The sequence below is a fragment of the Microplitis mediator genome, chromosome 4 (genome assembly GCF_029852145.1).
Source record: "Microplitis mediator isolate UGA2020A chromosome 4, iyMicMedi2.1, whole genome shotgun sequence".
Classification (NCBI taxonomy): Eukaryota; Metazoa; Arthropoda; class Insecta; order Hymenoptera; family Braconidae; genus Microplitis; species Microplitis mediator.
The window spans coordinates 9,484,565-9,500,041 of NC_079972.1; the positions used below are offsets into that span (position 1 = coordinate 9,484,565).

Sequence of the window (15,477 nt, forward strand, 5' to 3'; positions counted from 1 at the left end):
GTCCTGTGATTTTTTGATGATCGATTAATCGATTTGTGGGTGAGAATATTCTTGTAGACTTTTGTGACCTAGATAAGGAATTTTTCCCTATATATTTTATCCTTCGAAAGACTTAACCACACTAGTATGTGCGGGGGTGAGGTATAGTTGAAGAATGGCAACCGTTACTTCACCCCACGATCCTCGTCTTTCAACAAAAGTAACGTTATTCCCTCTCTCTTTTTCTCTTTCTCTTGTTCGCTAAGGAACGAACGGCACTACGGAGCTAAGAGCTTCTTTTGATAATTTAGTGTACTGCTTATCTAAAGTTTTTCCAAGTGTTCTATCTTCTAGTACTCATGGTTTTTTTTTTTTCTAAAATAACAAACTATTTAAAAAAAAAATTATGTAATCGCGTGATTTTATTTTCGCAAATTCATTATTTTAAATATTTTTTTATTTTCTTTATTATTATTTTATGTTTTATAATTTTTTATAGCACTTTAACAGTATTGTACTTGTGTTATCGAAATGCTAACAGTCACGATATATTTCGTGGTAACACACTGTGTGACCTTAATTATTAACGATAAAATATTTGCGATTAATATTTAAAATGTGTATATATAGAAAGAGAGAGAGAGAGAGAGAGAGAGAGAGAGAGAGAGAAAAAAAGGAGAAAAATAGGTCCCTGGAATTTTTCATAAATTAAAATTTCAAGAGGCAAAACAGACTCTCAATTAAATTTTTTTTTAAGTTGTAAAAGTGGAACACCATGAAAATGGAGCAATTGTGTCTTACAACACCTGGGTCGAGAAATTTGATCTGATTTTAGTCTAACTGGATTGAATTTGGGCTAATTGCACGGTAAGAAATGCATGGCGTTCAACACCATGCTGGTATGGTCTCAAGACGGATACTAAAATAGTATGTGAAATATTCCAAGACAGTATTGTAACGAGTCCCAGAAGTATGGCGTTATTTACCATACAGTACAGTACTGCAGCTATTGTATTGCTCAGACGTATGCATAGCAGGCACGGCGAAACAGCATGGCCCTGAGACGCATACTACAATGCCGAGAGCACAATGCTACTGGTTTTCCCGCCATAATTTCTGGCATGTCAATCAATGTATGCTATCGTATTACCACCAAAACTATATAGATGTCGTTAGACTAGGTCTATCGGCCAGAAGCAATGTGGATACGGCAACGCAGTATGGGCCTGACGGCCATACCCACACGGAAAAATTATATATCCGTATATATTCGGGCAAATCTGAATATATACGGATATATGATTTTTCCGTGTGGGGACAACTATGGCCAATATTACTATTCCCGAAATGGGTGAATCATCTATGCATCCAATTTTATAACCTATACAAATCTTCTGTGTGGTCTGTAATTGAACTAGTTTATCTGTTTTTGATCTTTTATAAAAATCTTATGTACCTGAAGATCGGAAGGTTTTTCGCGCAACGAAAATTAAAAATTTGTGATTTGACTGCTTAAGGGGTAGTTGGGGATGGCCTCCAATTTTCTGCTGACATACTAGTGCGTATGTGAAACATTTCGATCATCTAGATCCAGTCGATTATTTACTTTTCATTTTGTTTTTTCATTTTCGTTTCACGAGAAACCTTCCGACCTTCAGGTACATAAAATTTTAAGCTGTTTTTGATCTGTTAATTTGAAAAACCGTTGCGTTACGGGCAAACAAAATTAGATTGGTTCTTGAACTTGGAAAAATTTTTATTCTAAATATTTGCAAAGACAAAAATAGATTAAATCATAGAGTTGGAATATTTTTATTTATGGACAATACTTATAAAAAATATTCCATGTTCCAGAATTGATTATGTTTACCATTAACTTAGTCTTTTATTTAGAAATGTCGGCAGTTAATGATAGTTTGACAACTTTATTTTTTAACCTGAGAATTTTTTTTAAAAAATTAAAAAATTTTAAACTATCCCTCCGAATTGTTATGCAAATATAATTGTTCTTACAAAATTAAAAATTTGCCGTTTCAAATGTAAAAATATCTCAACTGAACGACTTGTAACTTCATTACGTATTCAACGAGTAATTTTTAAAGTCTACTTCTTTCTCTGTAGAAAATTTTACTTGACAGACTGAAGGTATCTAGATAACTGTTTTTTTTTCTAATTATTTTAAACCGACTTGACACATTTGGAACTTTTTTATTAAAAGTTTTCGAGCGACAATTTCTTTCGCCGATGTCTTATTTTTACCGAAAATAACAGAAAAAAAATTCTAATGTCAATCAAAAATTTTGGTCGGATTCTCATTTTTTCTCTAAGGGAATCTATGAGATTTTTAAGTGCCTACATAAATTTTCTATAAAATTCTCTCGATTAAATCTCACAATTATTAAAAAAAATTTGTAAAACATCAACACGAATGTAAAAAAGTAAAAAAAAAAGACTTAATCGTAACAAATATTCAAGTATCGCAATAAAAATTTAAAATGCTAGAACGTAAATGAATTTTAAAAAAAGTATCAATTTTCCCGACACGTTTTTTAAATAAAATAAATATAAATTTCAAATATCCTCCGTTCTTTTGATCAACTCAGTTCTTATCTTAAATAAAAATAAAAATAAAAAAAAAACAATAATTTTCCATAATTCAGTGCTCTCTCATTCATGTATAAAGTAAAAAAAAAATTAATAAAAATCCATATTTATGTAATTACTGAATATTTTTCTTACTAAACATACAATGCATACAAGGATTATTGAGTGATTGACATTGCAGTCTATAGTATACACGTCGATAATCAACTGGGATTGGCTAAACGACTCTAGGCTACTGTATACCAACAAACTCTACATTGTAACCAACATATGAGCGTGTATACACTAATTGGAATAATACGCAAATAAAACAACTTGAGTATTAAATAAAACTATGGATTAAAGTAATAAAAAATTAATAATAATAATAAAAAGCTCCGAGTCTAGACTTGCAATTGCACTGGAAAAAAGTTTCAAGGCAATAAAAGTAACTCGAGTAATTTTTTTATATATTTATTTAATTAATAAAAAAGTATTTTGTGCTATTTGCTGAAATTAATAAACTGTATTGATTTAATTGAATTAAATTATCGATACAATCGTTGTTATGTTGAGTTGATAATTCGACAGAGTCACGCTCGAGTTATAAATCGATGACTCTGGTATTATATCTAACAGTAGTTACTTGTACGTTCGTATGGCGGTGTGGTGTAAGGATGTGTGTTGAGTTAAGTAAGGAACAGAAACAGCATACAGGTGTATAGTTAGTACTGTTAGCTTTGTCTAAGAGTCCCATAGCTTTTAAAGTTTCGAGTTAACGAAAAATCGATTTAGACTTCTCAGAAAGTCCAACACAGTAATTTCAAGATTCTGAGAAACTGCCACGGTGGGATTAAGCTTTCCCTCGAGGAGATGAACGAAAGGAGGAGAAGAAGAGGTCAGGGTCCGTTAAATTTCGAGAACCATGCACTGTGTAGAAACCCAACTCTGTTTTACGTCTATCCCAAACAACTTTTGAGCTTTTCCAAAGCTTGTGCGGGTACACTTCTTGTACTAATAATAAACTGGGATCAAAGGGATCTTCAGTGTGTAAAAAAGTTTAAATTTTAAACTTGTAGTCACTTAAATACCTAAATTAACTTAAGTTGATTCTACTTTAGTTACGGAAAATTATTCAGACTTTTTAACTTTTTTATTACTGCAGTGATTGGTCTATTTAAATATTTCTTTTACTTTTAATTATAATTTTCTATAAAAGATTTTAAAATAAATTAATATTTCATTTTTGGAAATTACAATTTTTTCAGCTATCAAATTATGAGTTCCAAAACATTTTCATGTTTTGCACACCTCGAACGCGAAGCGGGAGGTAGTGCTTTACTGTCACCAAATTTTAAAACAGAGTTTCGGTCAACTTCAATCATCATCACTAATTTTATAGAGCACTTAATTTAAAAAAAAGCACTAATAGCAAAAAGAAACTCCAATGAATAATTGTCACATAGTTATAAGTTTTTTTCTTTAGACTGTTATTAAAAAAAAGGTAATTGAAAAATATTTTACTTTGACGTCAGTTGGTCTGTACGTATGTGAACACGATATGTCTTGAAAGAGTTGATGAATCACTTTGATTTTTTTTTTATTAGCTTCGGATTCAATTCTCAGGTACCCCTTCGAATGTCGCTAATGTAAACCGTCACGTTAATTAATAATCGAATAAAAACCCAAAATTGATGGTTTCAACTAATAACAAATTCGCCATTTTTCTTCACAAATAGATATACAGAGTTTTTAGTACCTCGATTCCACGCGTTGTAATCGCTTATTTTTAACTTCCCGCTGAGAAAATCGACGATTTTCAAAAAATTCGGGAAGTTATTGGTTTCACCCCGATTTTCAAAAACCGGGTTTTCATCTGTCGACATTTGAAGGTGCTAGGATGCTATTCTGACATTTTCAGAGCGATGTATGTATGTATGTATGTGTGTATGTGTGTATGTATGTATGTATGTATGTATGTATGTATGTGTGTGTGTGTGTGTGTGTGTGTGTGTGTGTGTGTGTGTGTGTGTGTGTGTGTGTGTGTGTGTGTGTGTGTGTGTGTGTGTGTGTGTGTGTGTGTGTGTGTGTGTGTGTGTGTGTGTGTGTCCTCTCATATCTTTTTGATGAATGAACCGATTTAGATGGTTCTTGCGGCATTCGACAGATATCTTCTGAACTTAGATTTTCAAAAACATTTTAGACCATTTCGTCAAATAAACTTTGAGATATTTAAGAAATACGAAAAAAAATAAATTTTTTTTTTCGTTTTTTTTGGATATTGTGAAAACTGTTGGATCGATCAATTCCAAAATCTAATCAGCTCTAGAACTTGATAAAAGCTTTCGATCGCCACCAAGAACGTCTCAATCAGATAATCCGTTCGAAACATATCGTCGACGAAAAAAACAGTAGAAAACGGTTTTTTGCAAATATTGTCGAAACGACTAAACCAATCATTTCTAAAATTTCATCAGCTCTAGACCTCAATAAAACATACCGATTGCTACCTTAACCGTCTCAATAGGATAATCCGTTCAAGAGATATCGTCGACGAAAGAATGGATAAAAATAGTTATTTTTCGTTTTTCGTGGATATTTCGGAATCTATCAAATCGATCAATTCCAAAATCTAATCAGCTCTAGAACTCGATAAAAGCATTCGATTGCTGCCAAGAACGTCCCAATCAGATAATCCGTTCGAGAGATATTGTTAACGGAATAATAAATGTAAAATCTATATCTGCTTTTTCCATTGAAAAACATCATAATAACTGAACTTAATTACTCAAAACTAATATGTTCTTCTTTACATAAGTCATTGAAAGTGATTGCTAAAAAATCGTCATGTTCGCTGGTATCACGATATACTTACACGATGTAGATACAACGTATCACGTAAATACTTATTTTTGAGCTAATTATTGAATATAATTGTGAATAAATATATAAAAAACACTCATTCCTTCATTATTTTGGATTCTAAATTTTTAAACTTTAACATAAGCCGTAACCCCTTTTGAGCTTGAAAAGCTCATAAGAAAAGAGAAACAAAGGTATTTTCGAGCTCGAAGAGCTTGAAAACGTAGTTATACTTATGTTTTCGAGCTCTTGGGGCTGAGACAACAGTCTTTAATCAGTATTGATGACAAAGTTATAATTTTGCATTTAAATGAAATTTATAAAAATACATTGACTTCTCCCAGTGAGAATAATTGTGCAATTAATATTTTCTTGTACTCGGAATTCTTTTTTTTTTTCTCCTAAAATTTAAATAGCCAATTTAACAATAAGGAATTTCCAATAGGCTTATCGTCTCAACTATTATAGACATTATGGTTGTCTCAGTTATAATAAATGTTCTCCATTGTTGAATCATTAAAATTAAAGCAAAATTTTAGGCGTCATAAAGGTATTACCTTGTTCTTAGAATTTTTTTTTTTTCTGTACTAATGCCATCGTCTCGACTATCATAGTTGTCCAGACTATCTCTCAATAACTACAATTATCTCAGACATCTTTCTTCCATTTAACAATAAGGGATTACCGATAGGACTATCACCTGGACTGCTATAGTCGTCTTAGATATATTAAACGTTCCTCGTTGTCGAATCGTTAAAATGAAATAACAATTTCAGGCGCCAGTAATGTCATTATGTTAATCCATATTCAGAGATAAATGTTATCTATAAACAATTCTACTGTTGAATTTGTATTTGAGCACCAATGAGTGTCGTCAATAAAGCTTCGGTACAACTTTTTGTGTCTACGATAGACCTGAGTTAGGTAAAAATATCTCGGATTATGTTAATGACACTCATATAAAATTAAACAATAGTACAATGTAAATATTTGGAATATATGTATAATGTCTATAATAGTCGAGACGATAAGCCTATTGGAAATTCCTTATTGTTAAGGGGTTAGGGGTACTCAGAGGCCTGAAAAAATGATGATTTTCAATAATTTTTTTTTTGTAGTTAATTACTTTATTTGACAAAAATAAAAACATAGCTTTATTAGAACACGTTTCGATTTGACTTCACGAAAATTTCAAAAAAAAAAATTAATAATTCAAAAAGTTATCGCTGTTTTTGTAGAGCCCGTTCCTCCCGAAGTCCTTTGCGGTGATCATCATAAGTCCTTGGAGATTCATCTAAAATCAATCGGACAAGAAAAATTAGTTTTATTAATAGATAATCTTGTGCCTGATCGAAGCTTTTTTTTTTTTTTTCGAAATTAACAAAATGGAGGCCTCAGGAAATTTTTTTCAAATTTTCGAGAAAAAAACCGACAGTTTATTGTTAAAAAAAAATCGAAATTTTTGAAAAAAAAAAAAATCCTTCGATCAGGCACGAGTTTTTAATGTATTTCAAAAGTACAATAAATTTTATTGAAATCTACCGAGCAGTTTTTAAGTTACAGTGATCACCAGTTCAGAAAACATAGTTTTGAGAAAAACGCATTTAAAGTTTTGCTATGGATTTATGTCGAATTATAAGAATTATTTAATAACTTACACTGAGTCATCTATTCCTGGACCATATAATAGCTCTTCAGCCGTCATAGCAGCTTCCAAAATATTGATTTGCTGGTGCCTACGTTGCAATCGACCTTCTCGGGTGTTATCATTAGCGCGCTTATCTGCTACTTTGATACGTGCAGCATCCATTCTTTCTGCATACCGATGAGAATTAGGCCCACAATTAAGTCCTAGTGTATTCATCAAGACTAATAATGAATTTATACCCTCATTAAATATACACATAGCAACGTATGCAGCTATTTGTACGACAGTAAAACTAGTATTTACCGTTTTTGGGCATATTTTCCATACTAGTTGGTTAAAGCTTTCATTATTATTCTGATTGAATCCACCTACACATCTTGAAAGTAAATTTTCATTACTAAGACCTTCGTATATAGGCTTGATAGCTTTTAAAACATCAGAAGGTAAGGGAGAATAATCGTGAGAATAGGTATCAAGCTCTCCTCTTGCTTCAGCGCGCTGGTAAGAGCACCAAGATTCTTCGCCTTTTGGACACATATCATGATTCGGTTTTTCATCACTCGAATTTCATCAAATTTATTATTCGAAATTCAGTACTGCTGTCTTCAGGTACATCATCTTCAGTGTTTTGTTTTAATTTTTTAGAAGATGTACTCTGAATACTTTCATCACTTTCGGCTGTTTTCGGATTAAAAACATTCTTTCTTTTGACTGAACGCGACTTATTAATTTTTTCAGAACTCCGAAGTTCTCTTGAAACCTTTCTAGAATCACGTCCCATGGTTAATAATTTAATTCACTTGAGAAATAATTTATCACAAAACTATCGACTGATCAGTGCAACGACTACAGGTATACTGGCAACCAAAAATTATTTTTCAGTTCTTGTACTACCTACAAATTGTGAATATATGTAGAAGGATTTATATATATATATATATATATATATATATATATATATATATATAATTATACATACATTAAAATGGGGAGATATTCATGGCAATGAAACCCGAAAGGTCGGTTGCTTGCAGCTGTTTCTAGCTACCTGCTCTCGAATGCCACGTAGCACCCGAGCGTCCTTTGGTCATTGTTAAATAACTCGAAAAGAATTTGTCGGATTCACTTCAAATTTTCACACAATATTTTAAAAATATTATACTTTAAGAAAATGCAAAAAAAAAAAAATCGATTTTTTGAAAATTCTGACTACCCCTAACCCCTTAAATGGGCTATTTAAATTTTAGGAGAAAAAAAATAATTCCGAGTACAAGTTCGGAACTTTAAATGACCTGTATGGGACTTTGGGATTTTTACGTCGAAAATATTAATGACACAATTATTCTCACTGGGAGAAGTTAATGTTTTTTAATAAATTTCATTTAAATGCAAAATTATAACATTGTCATCAATACTGATTCAAAAATACTTCAATTTTCGTATGAAAAAAGGACTTGGCAGTTTCAATAGCAGTAAAAATACTATGCTTTTACAATATATATCAATGCTACAGTTAAATTTTGCGAATTAGAGTTATTAGTAATTTCATGAATTCATGTTATTTCTGCAAGAAAAAAATATTTTTAGCGATGAAAATAATTAAAATCAGTTACTGTTATTTCGTCTTATAATGTTTATTCATCATAATTAATGCATTTAAATTCTATAAGACTTGAGCAGCGAGACAACTTATTCTTTTTATACTTAAAGTAGTAAACAATAAATATAATGTCAATTTATTTGATTAGAAAATTTCAGAAAATTTCAGTTATATGGACAAAGATTTTAGTTTTTAAGTACCATGTAATTTTGTTTATTTAAATTTTAAATAAATTTTTATTGTTTTATTGACTAACATTTTGATTCAACAAATATTTTTCTAGATAAAGTTATCATTGGGATAAATAATTTGAGAGACATAAAAAGTAATACGGCAAGCCATATGTATCTGTATACAAATCATCAAAATTGATTATTTAGCTTTCCATATGAAATAAAATAATAACCGAATTTCAGTAGATTTCTTCGAGGGCCCATTTTGCCTCAAATTAAAAAATTTTATTTTTGGAGCATACTGATTACGAATACATGGCAGATGACTAGAAAAAGTAAAAGGGTAAAAAAAATCAAACAGAACTTTTATTTTGGAGGCCCATTTTTCCCCAAATTCAAAGATTTGTAATTTTCAACAAATGTGGCATATTGAGACCAACAACATGAGATGGGGCTAGAAAGAAGTAAAACAAAAGAGAACTACTTAAGGGGCTTATTTTGCTAGCCCCCCCCTCCATTTCGTTATTTGAATCCCCATAAACTTAGTATTTCCGGAAGTACTCTATATTGCCCCTTCCTCGGCAAATTATGACCATGGATATTTAAGAGTAGGGGTACCATGGAAGGTACCATAGACATCATCATTTAAAATCGTTTTTGATCTTGAGACGAGCAGTCGCTTATATAGTTACTCTCGAAAGTTACTCTTGTATTAAAATCACAAAATTCAAAATCAGCGGCTTTTAATAATTTAACTTTAAATTATTATAAAGTGAACAGTGACTCTAACAGTAAAGTGCTAAAGTTCGTAAACTCATAAGTTTATTGGTTGAAAATCGACAATTATTGACTAAATAAAGTTTATTACAATGGAATTAAACCGTTTAAATTATACCTACGAATACGTTTGCAACTTGATTGAACAAGAAGTTATCGTAGATATTGATACAGTGGTTCCAGTCATGGGTGGTTTAACGCTGCTTCAGATCGCAACTTTCAACAATGATAAAAAATTGGTGGATTATCTGCTTCGCAAGAAAGCTGATGTACATCCAAAAAGCCGATACTGGGGTACAGCTCTTCATACTGCTGTCATAATGAAGTACCTGCCTATAACTGAGAGTCTAATAAATTATGGGGCAGATGTTAATGCTCGGGTACTTGTGGACCCTTATGTGACTCGTTTCCGGTATCCAGTGTTTGAAAATGATGAAGATATTCCTGAGTTTTTATTGAAAAGAGACGACGATGTGAATAGGACATTGATTCTTTATGAATTGTGTTTTGCCAAATCACCATTACAAATTGCTGTTGATCAAAGTAAAGAAGAAATGGTGGAGCTACTTTTAAAAAGTAATGCAGATCCGAATCTTGTTACTACTTTTTTAACACCACTAAACTGTGCTATTAGTGAAAATAACTTACTAATTACAAAGCTTCTTCTGGCATACGGTGCAGATGTTAATAGTGTAAGTGATTTTGGTTTTTCAATAGGAAGTTCTCTACATTTTGCTGTCAAATGCCTGAACACGGAAGCAGTAGAATTGATCCTTAATGATAGTATGGTTGATCAAAATATAGTGACAGTGTGTGAAAATTCAGCGCTTCATTACGCAATTGAGTTTGCAATCGACGATAAGATCCTAAGACAACTTCTAAATGCTGGTGTTGATATCAATTTAATAAACAGTGATGGTGAAACAGCTTTTACTTCAAATCTAAATAATTCACCAAAAGTTAATGACGCAATTATCGAACATATTGCAAAACTCAGTGCGGCGAATTTTTATATCAATAAACAAAATTTAGCAATCGTAAATGGGGAAAAATTCGGTGAATTACGCGATCAGTGTTTAAGTGAAATAGAAAAAATGAAGATAACATATGTTTGTACGAGCAATGTTACATTTTATAATGTTCTTTGTAATAAATGTGAGCACAAATTGGCTGTTAGTTTAAAGTATGTTAGTGGTAGTGATATTTTTGATTTGGACATTCCATCTCTTTTTCCACTATACGGTGGAATGATAAGTTATCGTTTGAAAAAAGCATTAGGACGAAAAACATTGTTATCTAATGCTATTAGTTTTACTAATGATATTTTCAATGAAATCCAACTCCCAAGTACTTTTACAAGGGATATTTTTAAATTACTAACCAATAAAGATTTGAAAAAATTACAATGAAATAATTATAGAAATATTTTTAATTAATATTATTAAGTTTGTATCAAATCAATAGTTATCATAAGTCGAATTATAAAATCATTGAAATGAAATGTTTTACACTCGTAGTGTTGATAAGTATAATTAATAAATATGTGATCTTCATTAGCAGTATTGTAAATTTATAATTTCTTATTTAGTTTATTTATTTTTAATACATATAATACACTATGCATATGACATTAAGTTTATTATTTATCTTATAAGTTTGTGATTAAATCGATTAAGTTTTATTTTTACTTTTTTATAATTTTATAACTATTTATTTAAATTTTTTCAAGTTGTTTCACATAAAAGAATTAAATTCATTGTAAAATAAAAGAAAATATTAATTCTAATTTGGTTTCAAAAATCAATTCTCAATACATCAGTTATTTCTAATAAATTCGTAGTTCGTAAGTCATAATTTAAAATTGTAATTACTAATTTAATTTGTTTATTTTCATTACATATTTGTTTATTGTATACATCAAAAATAAATTATTGTCTTCTAAAATATTGTGTTATTGTCACAATTTATTTTAATATTTAATTATTTATAATTTTAATTACTATTATTTATTAATTTTCTTTAATCAAAATTTTTGCAATTGTTTTCAATTTGATTCGATTTTTCATTGTTTTCCAAATATTTCAAAATAAAACAAGTAAAGTTAAAGTAGAATAATTAAATAAATTAACAAAATCAGTACATTTTTGCTTCAAATATCGATTTTAAATAAATATTCCAAACTTTAATTTGAAAAATTTTTTGTTTTTTTTGAAATTTCTCATAATTGACTCGATTAACAAAATTTTAAATATTAATTCTAAAATGGCCTATAACAGCAAGCATATGCCTATTTGGCATTAATTTCTTTTTTTATTTTTTAGCTAATGCCAAAAAGGCACATGCTTGCTGTTATAGGCCATTATGGAATTAATATTTAAAATTTTGTTTTTTGATCAATTTCGTTATTCTAAAGCGATAAGTGGCTCCTAAAAAATTTTCACCGAACAATCAGAAAATTGAAATCGTCGAGCTTCAGAATTTTATTTTTTTTTTCTTAAATTCACGATACGACCATCATCTACATAAATACAGCTACTCCAAACTCACTGAACAATTTCGATATTTTTTTTTACTTTAATTTTTTCCCTTCGACTTCAAAATTTAATCAGCTTTAGAACTTTATAAGCCGCATCGAATGCGAATACAACCATCTCAATCGGTTAATTTTATCGAGAGATATCGTTGGAGAAAGAAATGGTAAAAAACAGTTTTTTTCGATTATCTTTGATGTGACTTATCCGATTAATTTCAAAATTTGATCAGCGCTACAACTTAATAAAACGCGTCGATTGTCACTTTAATCATCTTAATCGGTTAATGCGTTCGAGAGATATTGTTGGAGAAAAAAATGGTGAAAAACGAGTTTTTCCAAATATCTTCGAAACGGTGGAACCGATCGTTTTTAAATTTCAATTAGCTCTAAAATTCAAGAAAACGCGCCGATTGCCACCTTAAACGTCAAAATTGGTTGATTAGTTTAAAAGATATCGGTGCTGAAAAGTTAAAAAAATAACATTTTATGTTATTTTTTCCGGATAAATTAAAATATAATGTGATAAAATGTATCTGAAATCATACCAACTCTTTCTTTTTATAGTCTTTTTCGATTATCAGATAATGTCATATAACTTGTTCTTTAGTTTTAAACATATTGTCAGCAAAAAATTGAAAAAACCCAGTCTTTAATGTTTTTCTCGGATATTCCATATATTATTGCTCTGACTCAAGTCAAAACTCATTCAAATCTTGATTTTGATCACTGACATTGATTTTTGCCTCAATACATTTATTTCAGAGAACATAATCGATAATAAAAATTTAAAAGCCGCTTCTTCATTAATGATTTTCGATTCTGAACTTTTCAAACTCTAGCATAAAACGTTACTTGTTAGAGCTTAAAAAGCTCATAAAAAAACGATTGCATGTAATCGAAGAGCTCGAAGATATATTCACAGTGATGTTTTCAAGCTCCTTGAGCTCGAAAACAGCGGGAAGTTTTGGGGCTGGCCCGCAGGGCCAACCGACCCCCAGATTTTTTTTTTTACTGTTAGGACTTGATCACTTTCAATGTGACACCTGGTGGTGCAAATCGAAAGCGGCTATTTTTTTCGCGGGAAAAAATTTTTAAACTGAGTATTTAAATTAAATTAAAAATTAAACGTAATGAGGTTGGTTTTATTTTTGCACACCTCAATCGCGAAAGCGTTAGGTGTGCTTTACTGTCATTCTCTCACTCTCGGCCCTTTCACTGACTTTAAATCCTCTCTACTTTCTTTATAGTACACCAAAGTTGTTAATGATATATACCATTTTAAAGGAAATTTATTAAGGAATATTTTTCAATGCAATCCTTATTTGATTAATGATGTGATTAATTAAAAAAAAAAGATTTAGTCCGAAGCCCTCAGTGCGTCAATTGTGGTGTTCGGACTCGACTAAACACGATAACTTTCGAAAAACAAGACTTATCGACTTAGTTTTTTTTTTATTATCTGTGTATTTCTGATCACAAGAACCCTTTCAAAAATTACTACCTGAATCCTTTTTGTTTTGGTGTAATTAATAAAAAATGTGAAAAATGATTCTTCGTGAAAAATTTAGCTGCTATTTCTACTGTTGTTATTATTTTTTTCATTGTTTCTCTCTATCAACTACTGGTGGCAGCACTAGCGTATCAATATGTTTGAAAAAAAAAGCGACATTTAAGACAAAACAAGGCGGGATATTTAGAAAAAAATGTTAGTAAAAAAATATTAAACTGAAAATAAGAAATAAAAATAAAAAAATCAAATTGATAATTTGTAAGTTGAATAAAAGTTCATAATAAAAAAAAATATATTAATATTATATAATAATAAAAGAAATGATTAAAAATAAATTGAGCGATTGAGGTGTGCACTTTTGGATTTTCCAACATTTTTTTTTATTTTTGCTATTATAGTTATTTAACTTTTCTTCTCAGTAGGTAAATAAGAATTGCCAGTATCGTACTGTCAAAAAATATTTCGTGTTAATTTAACAGATAAAACTTTTTTTAGCTCAAAAAGACCGAATTGGCCTGGGTTCGATTCCCAAATCGGGCAAACGGGCCAAATAAAATTGGTGTATTACTGTACGATGGACGGTGTGGCTCAATAATTTATAGATCAAATTGAACGGAATATAGTGTAGTGCCGGATAGCTCAACTGGTAGAGCACTCGGCGCGATACCGACATGGTCTGGGTTCGATTCCCAGTTCGGGCTATCTATATTTTTCTCAATTTATTTATAAATTGTCTTATTGAGAAGATTATTTGTATGTTTAGGTTTCCACTAGATAAAATTGGCAATACGGGCAAAAAATACATGGTTCAGTAATTAATAAAAGTAAATTGACCACTCAAAATGTTACATTAAGTGTTTGAGCTGTGCACTGTTGGATTTTCCAAATACTTTTTTTTTGTTTTCAAGTAAAATACACAAATTTCGAGAAAAAAAAATTGTTTGGATTTCATATTTTTTTAAATAATTTTTTCGGACTTATTTTACTGATAGTATATATTTTTTTTTCAACTTTCGAAGTGTAAATTAAGAAAAAAATTTATTGAAATTGGACAATTAAAAGTCGACTAATGGGAAAAGTACAAAGAAACCTTAAAAGTGTAGAGTTAATTAAAAGAAAATAATTCGAACGTTCGTTTGTTAGAAAAAATCAATTGTACTATTTATATTGTTTTAATGAAAAGATATTCGTCCAAACAACAGACTAAGTTTACATTTGAAAAAAAAAAACCAACTTAAACATGAATTTCTCGTTAATTAAAGATAGAAAATTAATTAACCTCCCGGGTAATCGTATTGAAATAGGTTTTAAACAATAGAGAGTATATTTGAATGTTGAATAGTTAAATCGTTCTGGATTAATTGGAAGTATAGTAAGCAAAAGCATGAAAGTGAATAGAACTACGGAAAATATCAACTGCGAATTCAATGTTTTTACAGAAAAAAAAAATATCTATATGTATATATGTATAGATTTGATTGTGATTTTTAAATCGTGAGCGTATGACTGGAAATCCATGAGCTCCCATGAGTATTGGGGCTATTTTTTTTTTTTTTTTAATGGTAATAATCGATCGAAATATCATGGGAGAAAATGTATATACAGTATACGAGTAGTGAAATAAATGGAAACCGCACAAATAGCTTCAATTATTCATATTTTGCGGCTCGTCACAAGCTCTCGCGTACACGAACAGTTGACTCTTTGATTAATTTCCATAACCAAACAATTTCATAGCGATCGCTCGCATCCCACGACAAAATTAACTTTTAATCGTACGGTAAATATATATGTATATATTATATTTATTAA

The 15,477-nt window shown here is 30.2% G+C and overlaps 2 protein-coding genes across 7 annotated transcripts in view; both read right to left on the reverse strand.

The window, feature by feature from the left end:
• The window catches only part of LOC130666554 (uncharacterized), a 255,052-nt gene that overhangs the window by 14,937 nt on the left and 224,638 nt on the right, over positions 1–15,477 (reverse strand). The window lies entirely within an intron of this gene.
• On the reverse strand, positions 6,491–8,258 carry LOC130666555 (uncharacterized). 4 transcript variants are annotated; one of them, XR_008989699.1, is made up of 4 exons: positions 8,052–8,258; positions 7,376–7,966; positions 7,083–7,275; positions 6,491–6,718 (listed from the first exon to the last, which is right to left on the reverse strand). XR_008989699.1 is itself a non-coding variant. In XM_057467673.1 (4 exons), exons 2-4 carry the CDS (start codon positions 7,395–7,397, stop codon positions 6,715–6,717), a joined length of 237 nt encoding a protein of 78 aa, XP_057323656.1. In that variant the 5' UTR covers positions 7,398–7,966; positions 8,052–8,230; the 3' UTR covers positions 6,491–6,714. The 4 variants fall into 4 exon arrangements, 3 of the variants coding, with proteins under 3 accessions (XP_057323656.1, XP_057323652.1, XP_057323655.1); XM_057467673.1 differs by having other exon boundaries at positions 7,083–7,293; positions 8,052–8,230; XM_057467669.1 differs by having other exon boundaries at positions 7,083–7,966; positions 8,052–8,235.